The sequence below is a fragment of the Antechinus flavipes genome, chromosome 5 (assembly GCF_016432865.1).
Source record: "Antechinus flavipes isolate AdamAnt ecotype Samford, QLD, Australia chromosome 5, AdamAnt_v2, whole genome shotgun sequence".
Classification (NCBI taxonomy): Eukaryota; Metazoa; Chordata; class Mammalia; order Dasyuromorphia; family Dasyuridae; genus Antechinus; species Antechinus flavipes.
Window position 1 is genome coordinate 196,262,963 of NC_067402.1, and position 12,579 is coordinate 196,275,541.

The 12,579-nt window shown below is 35.1% G+C and overlaps 1 protein-coding gene across 2 annotated transcripts in view; it reads left to right on the forward strand.

Annotated features, from left to right (window-relative positions):
* The first annotated feature begins 441 nt into the window (after positions 1–441).
* The window catches only part of CCDC77 (coiled-coil domain containing 77), a 29,265-nt gene continuing 17,127 nt past the window's right edge, over positions 442–12,579 (forward strand). The window contains exons 1-8 of one of the 2 annotated variants that reach the window (XM_052000721.1): positions 442–1,008; positions 2,100–2,157; positions 4,238–4,466; positions 5,067–5,209; positions 6,605–6,701; positions 7,673–7,727; positions 8,357–8,445; positions 9,304–9,452. In XM_052000721.1, the coding sequence (XP_051856681.1) occupies positions 939–1,008; positions 2,100–2,157; positions 4,238–4,466; positions 5,067–5,209; positions 6,605–6,701; positions 7,673–7,727; positions 8,357–8,445; positions 9,304–9,452 (890 nt within the window). In that variant the 5' untranslated portion in view covers positions 442–938. The remainder of the gene's footprint in view (positions 1,009–2,099; positions 2,158–4,237; positions 4,467–5,066; positions 5,210–6,604; positions 6,702–7,672; positions 7,728–8,356; positions 8,446–9,303; positions 9,453–12,579) is intronic. The other variant, XM_052000722.1, reaches the window with a different exon arrangement.

Here is a 12,579-nt window from a genome sequence, read left to right on the forward strand (position 1 = left end):
AGGAAACTGGGGAGAACCTGAGTGTGAATCATGCCTCAAATACTTGGTTCCTTTGTGTCCCTGGGCAAATCACTTAGTCTTTATTGCATTTGTGTGTACATAGCTTATCCTCTTTACTAAAAGGTAAGTTCCTGGAAAGCAGGACCTGAATTTTAATTCATTTGTATCTATTGAAGTATCCCCAATTTATAAAAACGGGAATAATAGTAGTACCTTCCTCCCGGGACAGTTGTCAGAGTAAAATGAGATAAGATATGTAAAGAGTCTTGGAAATGTTAAAGCAATATGTTAATTCATTATGAGTCCCCTCCTCTTTCCCCCACAACCCCCAGGCACTCCACCAGCCTGTTGGATGGACCTCTCCTGGCTTGTTTATGAAAGGAGATTGACCGAGAACCTCCCATTTTCAACAAGCATAGATGGATGGGTTGTGTCGTGCATAGGAGAAAAATGAAAATGTTAAGAACCTGAGTAGGGAGAGAAAGTATTTTGTTTAAATTTAACAGATTGCATGCACACTAGAGCCGGGACGAGGGCATTTGGAGAACCAACCGCGTTACTCCCGGCTACGAGAGATGAACTACATTTCCCAGAGATCTTTGCGGAAGTAAACGGATACAGGTAAAATGTCTTGTGGAGTGTGGAGAAAAGTGACTGAAATTCACTGCGTTCTGATTCGTTTTTCCATTGGTAGAAAATCCGAAGAGCTTTGAAACCCTAGAGGTGATTGGTCAGTTTCTGTGGCGTCCTGTTCCCACCTTGTTCAATTAAGATATTTCCGTTGGGATTGAAGACGCTGACAAGTTCTGGTTTGTTTTGAGTGAAGGATCCTTGGGAGCTCGGGGACCGAGGGAGACGTTGTTGGCTTCGGTTCGGAAGATCCGGTGAGAGGGTAGAGGTCTCGTCTCAAGGCCTGACTCCCTGGAGGGAGGAGAAGGATGGACGCGGGGAAGGTCTCCAGGGACCTTAGGAAGGAGGAAGCTGAGACTCAGACCACACTTGTTCCAGGTCATACTTGTGCTAAGCATTAGCGTTAGGATTCGAATCCAAGCCCCATATCTCTAGAGATTGTGAGGTTCCCGTCACCGCATCAGGCTGCACAATTAGGAGATCTATGGGGTCAACCCGGGAATGGCGAGGGGCATTTGGGTGTCTGCAAGTGTTTTCATAGATTTCCTCCTCTCTACCCATCCTAGGATAGTCAGCGAATCCTGAAGTTTGTAAACAAGTCAGATAACCCAAGGACAGGATATTGCAGACCCGGATCCGGATTTCTAGAAATTCCACATTGAGAGTCCCTCTGATGTCTTGCTCCCTGCAATCAGTCGTGAGCAGTGCCAGTCTCCAAGAATGAAAACATGAGAAAACCCAGGCCCTCCCTTTGCCCTCCGCCCCCTTCCCCCCCAGCTTGCCCTTTTAGTGGGAGGAGAGAGAATATGTACACATACTGCTGCAGTACGGTCGTACTGAAATATGGTAAAAGCGAGGTCCACGAAGAGTGCTACTGGAGGAATTGGTCACAATGGGTTGGTAGAATCCTGAGGTGCCAGTGGTCAAAACTTTTCACCAAAGCTAAATCATTGTGATAAAAATAAAAAAAAATTAAAAAATCGTAAACTTAATTATATCGTTCCAGAATTTAACTGGCTCTCAAACAGATGAAGAGTTTTATTAATAATAAAAAGTTTTGATGCTACCATTAAAACCTTGTTTTTCCTAGGGGAGAAGACAAATTTAAATGCTTAAATACTTTTTCTGTGACTCCCAGTCCATTAATTAACAATGTCATAAAGCCCATTTTACTTATTTCCTGCTAAAAATAGGAAGAAAAAATAATTGACCTGATTGTATTAAGGAGAAAAATATAATTCTGTTGATTCAGTTTTCTGATTGGAATATTGCATATTTGGAGAGCAACTTGAAAGCAAAGTAGAATTTCTTAAGAATTCAGTCTCGAGGTAGAATTTCTGGAAACAAGGTGGGTGTATTGGATGTGGTGGTGCTGCTAGGAAAATTATTAATGCTGACTGGGTAATAGAAGCTTTGTGCTACACAGTTTCTTTTATGCTCATTTATTCTGAACTTTGTCTCTTGGGCAGGTGCAGAAGAAGGCAGTATGTACAAACAAACCCCACCCTCTACTCCTGTCTCCAAAAAGTAAGAAGGCTTCCCATTTCAAAGAGTTTAACATGTCACATTTACACTAATCCTTGTTCAAAATAACACTTTATTATGACAGCTGAAAGAATATATTTCTTGAACTTAGGTTTGAAAGGAAACCTTCAAAGAGATAGAGTTGTGGTATTTCTTAGGGTTTTAATTCCCATGTTTTGGCTTTCCTAGTTCTCACTTTCATAATATGGTTAGGGCAAGAGGGTATTGCTTATAGAAAACTGAAATTTCTGGACCTTAAATTATTTCTTTTCCTATTTGTGAATTTGCAATTAAATGACTTAGTATATTGACACTACTAGCTATTACCCAATGCTTGGTAATAATTGAGATACAAATTGTTTATAGATTTAGCAGTGTCAATTATATCTGTAGTAATAACTCATTTATATAGAATTTTAAGTTTTACAATTAACTTTCCTTCACAACAGCTATTTGAGATGAGTATTTCAAGTATTACTAGTCTTCCAGCTGTGTCAGAACTAGAGTTTAAGTCCAGACCCCCTGACTACAGATGTAGAGCTCTTTTTGATACAGCATACCACCTTCTCATTGTATGAATGGGAACTTTAATCCTGGTTTTGCTGTGATTAGTTATATATGATTATTACCCCTTCTTTCAGCCTCCATCCACTGCTCCTACATCTGCAAAAAGTCAGCAGTACTTGTAATACTGACTTGCTTGCCAGTGCTGTTATTGGGAGGAACTGGAAGTGATGTCTTTTGAAAATACAAAATTTTATATTAAATGATAATTCCTGCATTTTAAATAATTTTTTAAAGATGCTGTTCTCATATATTTATTTTACTATTTTCTTCCTATTCCTAAATGTTTTAGGTGACAATAATAATGAAAAAAAACCTGAAACCATTACTTCCTTTTCCCCCATTTGAGTCATGTCGTTCTACTTTTTCACACATTTTTGATTTTTACATAGGAGATTATGATCCTACACTGGCAAGCTGTGGGTATAAAATGAATCTACCAAACTCTTTTGTCTTCACTGTAAGGTGGAGAAACTTTTTAATGTTCATTCAGATCAGGATTTCTGCCTTAAGTCTCATATTTGCTGAAAATTTAATAACTTTGTAGGCCTTTGTCACTTATAATGTCTTTTTTCTTAGAATTTGAAAATTCAGGTGCTAAAGGTATATATTTGTTAACTGAACGAACATATTAATTTTAAGTTTACCTTAACTGGCACAAGATTTCAAATATGTTAATAAAAACATAAGAAAATTTAAGAAATAATGAAACCCCCCTCCATATTGTAAATTATTGTTCATGTATTAGGAGACTTATTTACTAATTGTGATCTTTTACTAAATAGAACTTTTTCTAACAGCCATTGGTCTTGTTTTTGTGATTCTTTTGGATTTGTCAGCATATTTAACATGGATTTCTTGCTATAATTGTTTTAATCGGTTATATAGCTGTAATATAATCTTTTGGCTTTGTATGTCTGTAGCAGCAGGGCTTGAGAAAGTATATTTCACTTTATTTTAAGTCCTACTGTGTGCCCAACAGTGTGCTTGACTGAAAGTGAAATAAAATGCTCAAAGAGAAAAAGAAAAGTACAAAGGGAGGCATTGACCTGGGCAAGGAAAAAGACTGCTTCTTCATCAGAAACTGAAACAAAGAAGGAAAAAATAGCAGATCATGAGGAAGGCTTTTGAGATATAAATTAGGGAAAAAGAGGGATGTGATGAATGCCCTCTATTTTTTTAAAAAATGATATCAATGTTTTGCTAACAACTTCTAATATTACTATAGATCCATAGTCAACACAAATAATTAAAAAATCTAGCTGATTTAAAAAAAAGTTTTATGTATATATTTTTTAAATGGCTGATTGAAAGGGATATATTAACTGGAATTATGGGACTTAGAATTTAAATATTCAACACAAGATTTATTTGAACTAATTAATCATCATGCCCAGTGTAGTATAATTGAATCTCTATAACTTTCAAAATAAATATTAGGATCTAACTGTACCAAATTCTGGGAATTCCATAAATACTAAAAAGCTTCAATTTTAACTTCTATAATGATTTTAATTAGCTTACCAACTTCTCGGAGCCCTTCTAAATACTGTGGTATTTCTGGGACAAGATCTCCTAGAGATTTAGAGGGGTCAACTCCCCTGCCTTCCATTTCTGAGCGCCTAAACTTCATCTGCTCATCTAACGAATTATTAGAATATTACCGAAGAAAGATACTTGAGTTTGATGAACAAAATGAAGAACTATTGAGAAAACTGGAAAAATATACCCACATGTATAAAAACCAGGTAAGAAAAAACAATGTGGTCTTCATTCTAGTCTTTCTCACTAAGTTTGTTCTTTAAATTATAATTAAATGTTAAATGTCTGTAGGAAGTATCAATTTGTGTTCCAGAGAGATTAGTTATAAAGACAGTTGTATTAAAACATTTTAGTGGTATCAAATCCTGAGATCTGTGCTTCCTCTAAGATATATCCCTCCAAGGGAAAATGGTGCTAAAAGATTTTATATAAGATTCTGATACTTAATACATTGCTCAATAACCTCTGTATGGCTCAAATTTAATTTAAATTTTTCCTCATATATTTTGTACCAGCTCATACAAATAACTTATATCCATCCCTAGCTAAACTACAAGAATAGTCTGTATAAGAGTTAAATCTCAAAATGTTTTTTCAGGAATTCACTTTCTATGCTCTGTGACTTGGTGGCTTATTGATTTACTATAGTCTCATAAATCATTCTCACCACACTTAAATAACAGGAAGCTTTTAATATTTGGGAACTGTATTGAATGTTAAGAAATCTGTTATTTTTAAGAAATATCCTCTCTGAGGTTCAGGATCATTTCACCTGGTTTTTTTTTTTATTTGTTTGTTTTTGGCAGCATAAACTGGAGTTAGAAATCCAGCAGAGGGAGGAAGAGATTGCTGAATTACAGAAAGCCCTAAGTGACATGCAGATCTACCTCTTCCAGGAGCGTGAACATGTGTTACGCCTCTACTCAGAAAATGACCGATTAAAAATCAAGTACTGAGCAGAAAAGGGGGATTTTAATGTCCTAGAATTCAAAATTGGAAGAGACCCTAGAAATCATTCAACCCAACCCCCTCTTTTTATAGATGAGAAAACTGAGGCCCAGAAATGACATGAATTGCTTAACATCATATAGCTAGGGATTTGGGCTTCCAACCTCTATCTAGTGTACTTCTCATTCTGCTAGGAGTTAGCAGGAAGAGAGATTTCAAATATGCCCTGAACAAAAACAATTTTTTTTTCATTCTTGGTAATTATACTGTATAACATTGCTTTTAATGACTTAAAAGGGGGGTGGGGGGAATCTATGTACAAATCCCTGTTCCTTTGCAGTGACAGCTAAGAAAACATTTCTAAGATTTCTCCTCCAAACCCACATGTTCTGTTACTTGCACTTACATGAGATTAGAGCTGAAATCTTTTTGGTGGTCTAATTAATATAATATGAAAATGAATGGAAAAACCGCCTGGTTGTCATTCCTTTAACCACTAAAATATACATTGCTTTTTCATTATTTATTTATTATTTATTATTATTTTAATAAAAGAGATCATTGGAGTTGTTATTTTTAAGAACATTGTGGATCGGCACAGAAACTTGGCTAGTAGAGTAGAAATCTGTTATTTAAACATTTTCTCCCCCCAAAATAAATAAACATTTTTACAGTTCATAGTATCCCAGAAATTAGGAACTTTATAGTCATTAGATAAGGTGTACAAAAACTGCCAGAGATATCTTTAGATAAGGAGTAAAAATGATACAAGAAAAGAGTACTTGTACTACCAATTGGGAATGAGCTCCGAGAGTTAGAATACTAGAGCACTGATCTAGTTTCATTTTCATAAAAATGCTTATTTTGCCAAAAGGACTCTATTTAAAAAAAAAATCTTTGAAATATAGGAGTTGGGGCAGCTACATGGCTACATGAATCACCAGATAGAGCACCAGCCTTGGAGTTAGGAATACATGAGTTCAAATCTGTTCTCAGACATTTACTAGCTATGTGACCTTGGGCAAATCATTTAAGTCCAGTTGCTTCCCCAAAAAAAGAAATGTAGGAATATAGTAGTACTATTCATAGTAGATAATTAAATTTAGAATCAGGAGATTTGAGTTCATAACTAGATTCTAATATTTACTAGCAACATGACTGGACAAATCGGCTTTTCTGACCTCAGTTTTCTAATCATAAAATTGAAGAGGATAATTCTTGTATGGTCTTCTTCATTATTTAATTGGGGTGAAGAAATTTCTTTGTAAATTTCAATGCAAAATGTAAATGGAAGTTTCTCACAGTCCTATTTCTTTCTCCAAGACAAAATGCCCATCAAATGAAAAGGGCATATATAATTGCAATAATTATCAATAATAATCTCTGGTGATTGTAGGGAGCTAGAAGACAGAAAAAAAATTCAACATCTCTTGACCTTAGTGGGAACACATTCTAGAGAAGTGACATATTTTCACAAGGAGCCTCTACACAAAGTAAGTGGTTATTGTAACATCTTGATCCATAAGATTTTTTTTATAATGAGGTTTGGAACAACCTAGAACATTCAAAGCAATTGTAACCAAAATCTGTAATGGATAGAACAGGAGGGAGATCCAGGACAAATACCATTAATTCTCATTTCTATAATGACTGTGTCTTAACATGAATAATTCATTTGACTAATATTTATTGACCAACTATTTTGTGTAAGACACTGTACAAAGTGTTTTGTCAAATATAGAGAATAAGATAGTCTTTGCCCTAAGGGGGTAAATAGTATATTAAACTAGGAACTATTAACTCACACATACAACATAGAATAAAAGATAAAATAAAATATGAAAAAACAAGACTAGGGTAGATAATAAGAAGGAGAGATTCTTAGCTAAGGGGATAAGGGAAAATTTCATGACAGAGATGACATTTGAACTGGGTCTTGAAAGATGGAAATTGGATAGTCTGGGCTTTAGAAGAACATTCCAAATATAATGTCTATATTCAAAAACATGAATATAATTTCTTAAATTATTTCAACTTAACAGATTTCCTTAGTTTATTTCTTCATTATGGGCTTTCTAAATGGCTGAGTAATATTAAAAGTGAAATTCCTTCGTTATTTGGGAGGGAATATGGGAACTGAGGAAAATTTGTCTTTGCTATTAAGTTTTTGTTTATGGCACATCTATTTAAGTATCAGGTGGATTTCAAAGTTCATTAGAAGAAATCCTGTAGTGAAATTTTGGCTAGGTATTAACTGGATACCATATGGAGCCAGCAAAAACTCTGTCATCTTTCAGAGATTAAGTTCCTCTGTCTTGCCCATGGAATCTCATGCTTAACTTAGTGTCTTTTACACTTGTGTGCAATATAGTGAATGTACTGTGGGAATGATGTTTGATCTTAGGAGTATAGATTGGAAAGTAAAGTGTTTTCTTTAAAAGGAATGCCCTTTTAATTCTTTCAGGTCACTATTCCTCAAAAGGCTGTTCATTTCAAGCAGCCACATGAAGCAGATACCAGTGAGTAAACTTTTTTCTTTGGAATTCAAACAGCTAAGTCAATTAAAAAAAAATTCTGTACGATAATAGTTGACACTTATAATGATGACCTGTGGCACTTTTAAGCTTCTGAAGAGTTGCGTAAGCAGTTGAAGAAAGTTTCAGTTTTGTTTAATGTGATTAGTGTCATATATTATACTTCTTTTGAAAATTAGTTCTCCAGATGTGATGTGGTGTGTGTGTGTATGTGTGTGTGTGTGTGTGTGTGTGTGTGTGAGAGAGAGAGAGAGAGAGAGAGAGAGAGAGAGAGATGTGGCCAGCAGTTCTCTCTATTCCCTAGATTTTTTAATCAATATTAATATCCTGCATAAACAGAAATTACTAAGAAAATCTAGCTCAGAAGTTCTGTACCTCAGTGCAGTGTTTGGTAATGAATTGGGTATTATTAATTAGGAAGAATTCTTTACTATATTTTTAGGGGAAAAATAACAGTGGTTGCTGTAAATTTTTCTTTTCTCTCCTTTTTCTACTAGACTCCTTTCTGAAATCAGACTGAGCACCTCTGCTCTACTAGAGTAAAACTGGTAACTGCCTATCTGGAAGAAAAGCCAAATAAATTATTTTCCCAACTAACCTGTTTTCTACTGCAGGTACTAAAAGAAACTTAGGAAGACCAATAAAAGAAACACAAGAAAGTCCTGAGAAATACCAAAGAGACAATCAGACACTTGTGCTACAGGTAGAAAATATCTGTTGGCAAATAGTGACAGTTTTTGACTTCCACAAATTAAATTCTTGTGATATTCTAGGCACCCAATTAAAACATATGGTTCTCTGCTGTATACTGTAAGTTTAAATAAAACAGACATAATTTAAACATTGCAGAACTCCTGCTTCTGGCTGTATAAAGTCCTTATTTAGGGCTAAATCCTTAGCCACCATTAAGTGTGAAATTCCCTTGTTCTTGGGAAAGGAAATAGAGAAACTGAGAAGAATAGCTTTCCTGCCAAATTATCATATATGACACATTCACTATGTAACTGATAGGCTTTGAATCAAATTCTTTAAAATAGTTAATGCTCTTCCACTGATATTTTGGCCATTTGGTAACCAAATGCCACATGGAACAAGAATTCTATATCTAATTACATTGGACAATCTGTCTCTATCAAAGTAACCCAATTGTTTAAGTAATATTTTTCTAACAATAGGTAATGACTACATTTAAACCTGACAACAGGATATAGAAAGAGGAGGCATGTAATTATTTGGTTATAAGGTGACTTTGTTTTCCTCAACCAAAAAACAAACAAACAAAAAACCTAAGGAAAGACTGTATTCCCTGCCTCGCTAGAATCCTAGGAGTGGAAAAAGTAATTGGATTTTACAAGAATACAGCCTTACTGTGTATAGTTGATTATTTTGTTGCATAATCCGATCCTAATAAAGATGATGAAAAGAAAAGAAACTTTTTTTGCTATTTTGTTAATGTTGTAGCTGATTGTTAATTTTCTTACAAATGTTTTAGTGTCTCTTCCTGTGAGTAGTTGTAAAAGGAAATAGAGCTGGGTATTTTATCTCCTGTTGATCTGTCTAGGTGGAAGCACTGCAAGCTCAACTTGAAGAGCAGACCAAACTTGCCAGAAACCAGGTCGAAGGGCTTTTGGAAGACCGACGCATCTACATGGAAGAAGCACAGGTTCAGCATGAGAGAAACCAGGAAAGGATCAGAGTGCTGACACACAAGTGAGTGCCTAGGAAAGGAGTATTCCCCTTCTGTCTTATTTTATTATGTTTATTTATTTTTGCTAAGGCAGTTGGGGTTAAGTGACTTGCCCAGGATTATATAGCCAGAAAATGTTAAGTGTCTGAGACCAGATTTGAACTCAGGTCCTCCTGACTTCAGGGCTGGTGCTCTGTCCACTGGTCCACCTAGCTACTCCTTTGATGAACAGTTTAAAAGGAAACAATTTCATACTTTGTGCTGTCATCATTTTTGTTAAGATGATGACTATTGTTACTTTGGTGTAATGAAGAATCACAGAACTGGGAATTTCAAAATGTCATCTTGGCATTGTAGGTTTAGAGCTGAAAAAGATCTTCAACATAATCTAGTCCAAGCTCCTGCCTTAGCTCTTAACTATGTGCAAGGATAGAGAAAATCATGAAGCTCTTCTGATTGGCTCCATTATAAACATGTTATACAACCTCAACTGGACCCTCACTGCTGCTAAGCAATCCTTTTACATCTCTCAAGTCATTATTCTACTATCATCAGCAGTTCTTCTAGATGTTTTCATCATTCCTCAAACCTCCCAAGATTCCCTCTTCTTCGTTCTTTCAGCTGAGAACTTGGCTTCATATTTTATAGAGAAAGCTCCCACTTCTTCCCTCTTCCTTATTTCCTACCTCCTGCCACTCTCCTCCTTCATCTTTGTTTTATGATTCCTTACCAAGGCATTGAATCCCTCTGCCTACTGAAGAGATCTTGTTCCATTTCCACTCTATTAGTGATTTTTAAGGTCTCTCATCTACTGGTTCATTCTCTACTGCTTACAAATGTGCTCATGTTTCCTTCATCTGAAAAAAAAACAACACTTACTTAATCTACCCCTAGCCAACTTCAGTGACTTCCTGTTTCCTCAAGGATCAAAACAGAATATTCATTTGCCATTCATAGCCCTTCAAAAACATTTCCACTTTTCTTGTATTTTATTCTCTTTAGTATATTATCAGTCCAGTGACACTGGCCTCCTGGCTATTGTACAAACAAGACACTCCATCCATGTCTTGGATATGGATATTTTCTCTGACTCTCTTCCATGTCTAGAATGCTCTTTATCTCTTCTCCTTAAGATAGAGGTCATTCTGAAATAAAATGAACCATATTGTTCAGATCAACATATTCCAGGTTTAGTGTGTTAATGTTGCTTTTGAAAGGGGCACTTTTAAAAAAATGTAGTCATATTCAATTTGTAGTTCATGGAAAAGTGGGAAGTATATTATGAAATCAAGTTAACAATATATAGATAAAGTAATACCAAGCTTGTAAAGCAAATATTTTATAAACATGATTTACTGGTTTTACAAAGCTTATTCCCAAGTTCCCGTACAATTACTTTTTGTTCCAATGTACCCTGGTAACTACATTGTAAAAGTTCTATCTTTTAATATTTTTTAATTTTTTCAAGTTTTTAATATTACTTTTTTTCTGAATTTAAACACTCCCAAGAGGGTCACACATAGCAAAACAAGAAAAAGAATTATATATTTGAAACTGAATATCTCATTTTGCTTGCTTTTTTAAAAAAAGTTTGATCCTTATTTGTCTGTATTTCCTTCTGAACTTCCTTCTGTTGTCTGCATCTTAAGAAATATTTCAGTGACCCTTTCCTTTTTGGCATCATTATTGCTACTTCTTCCTTTCCCTTAAAAAAGCCTCTCCACCCATTAAAAACTCAAAGAAGGGGGTGGGGAGGAAACCTAAAAATAAGGATAGTCAAGAAAACAAATCTGAACAAAATGGCCATGTCCAAAAATGTACATCTCTGCAGTTTAAGTCTGTCACCTCTTTGTATGGGCTTCCTTTGAAAACTTGGTTGGCAATTTCTTTGATAAATGTTTAAGTCATATTTCTCTTTATAATATTGCCCTTGTGTAAATATTCTTCTGGTTCTAATCTCTTTAGTCTGCATCAATTCATACTACCTAGAATGCTTTAAAACTATTATATCATTTCATATAGTGCTGTGATGTTTTATTATATTCATATGCCTCAGTGTGTTTATTCCCTAATTGTAAAAAACTTCTCTACGATTCTGATTCTTTGCTTTTGTTCTACTGCCCTTTGAATCCCTTCTTCAGGATCTAGAAGTTTGTTTGCTTGTGACTATTCCCTCCTAGATATTATCCTCTTAACTACCCTTCTCCTTTCACTACTTGTTTACTTATTGAGTTATGATACCTTACTGTTTGTTTATGCAACCCTTTCATCTGTTTTGGATAAGAGTGAGTTTCATTTGACATGCCTTCCCCCCCAGTTCTTCCATACTCTATCCTCCATGTTGAAACCTAGCAAGTTCTACCCACTTCTTCCCATTTTTTATATTAGAGTATTCCTTTTATCCTTTCTTCTTTTTTCTTCTTTAAAACTCTCAAAATGGAACAGAACAAGTAGTCCACCCCTAAAGTTCTTAAGGGACACATTTATTTCTTTTCTCCCTACTATGTTAGCACTACCTCATCATACAATCCCTTCCAGTTGCTTAAATAAATTTTCTTTTTTTTAGGTTTCTCTGGACTCTTGTATTTGCTTTTCAAAGTACCTATTCAGCTCCCTAGTCTTTACATTATTAATGACTGAAAATCCTCTATTCTTTTTTTTTTTTTTATTTTATTTTATAATAACTTTTTATTGACAGAATCCATGCCAGGGTAATTTTTTTTTACAACATTATCCCTTGCACTCACTTCTGTTCCGATTTTTCTCCTCCCTCCCTCCACCCCCTCCCCTAGATGGCAAGCAGTCCTATATATGTTAAATATGTTGCAGTATATCCTAGATACAATATATGTGTGCAGAACCGAACAGTTCTTTTATTGCACAGGAAGAATTGGATTCAGAAGGTAAAAATAACCCGGGAAGAAAAACAAAAATGCAAATAGTTCACATTCATTTCCCAGTGTTCTTTCTTTGGATGTAGCTGATTCTGTCTATCATTTATCAATTGAAACTGAGTTAGGTCTCTTTGTCAAAGAAATCCACTTCCATCAGAATACATCCTCATACAATATCGTTGTTGAAGTATATAATGATCTCCTGGTTCTGCTCATTTCACTTAGCATCAGTTCATGTAAGTCTCTCCAAGCCTCT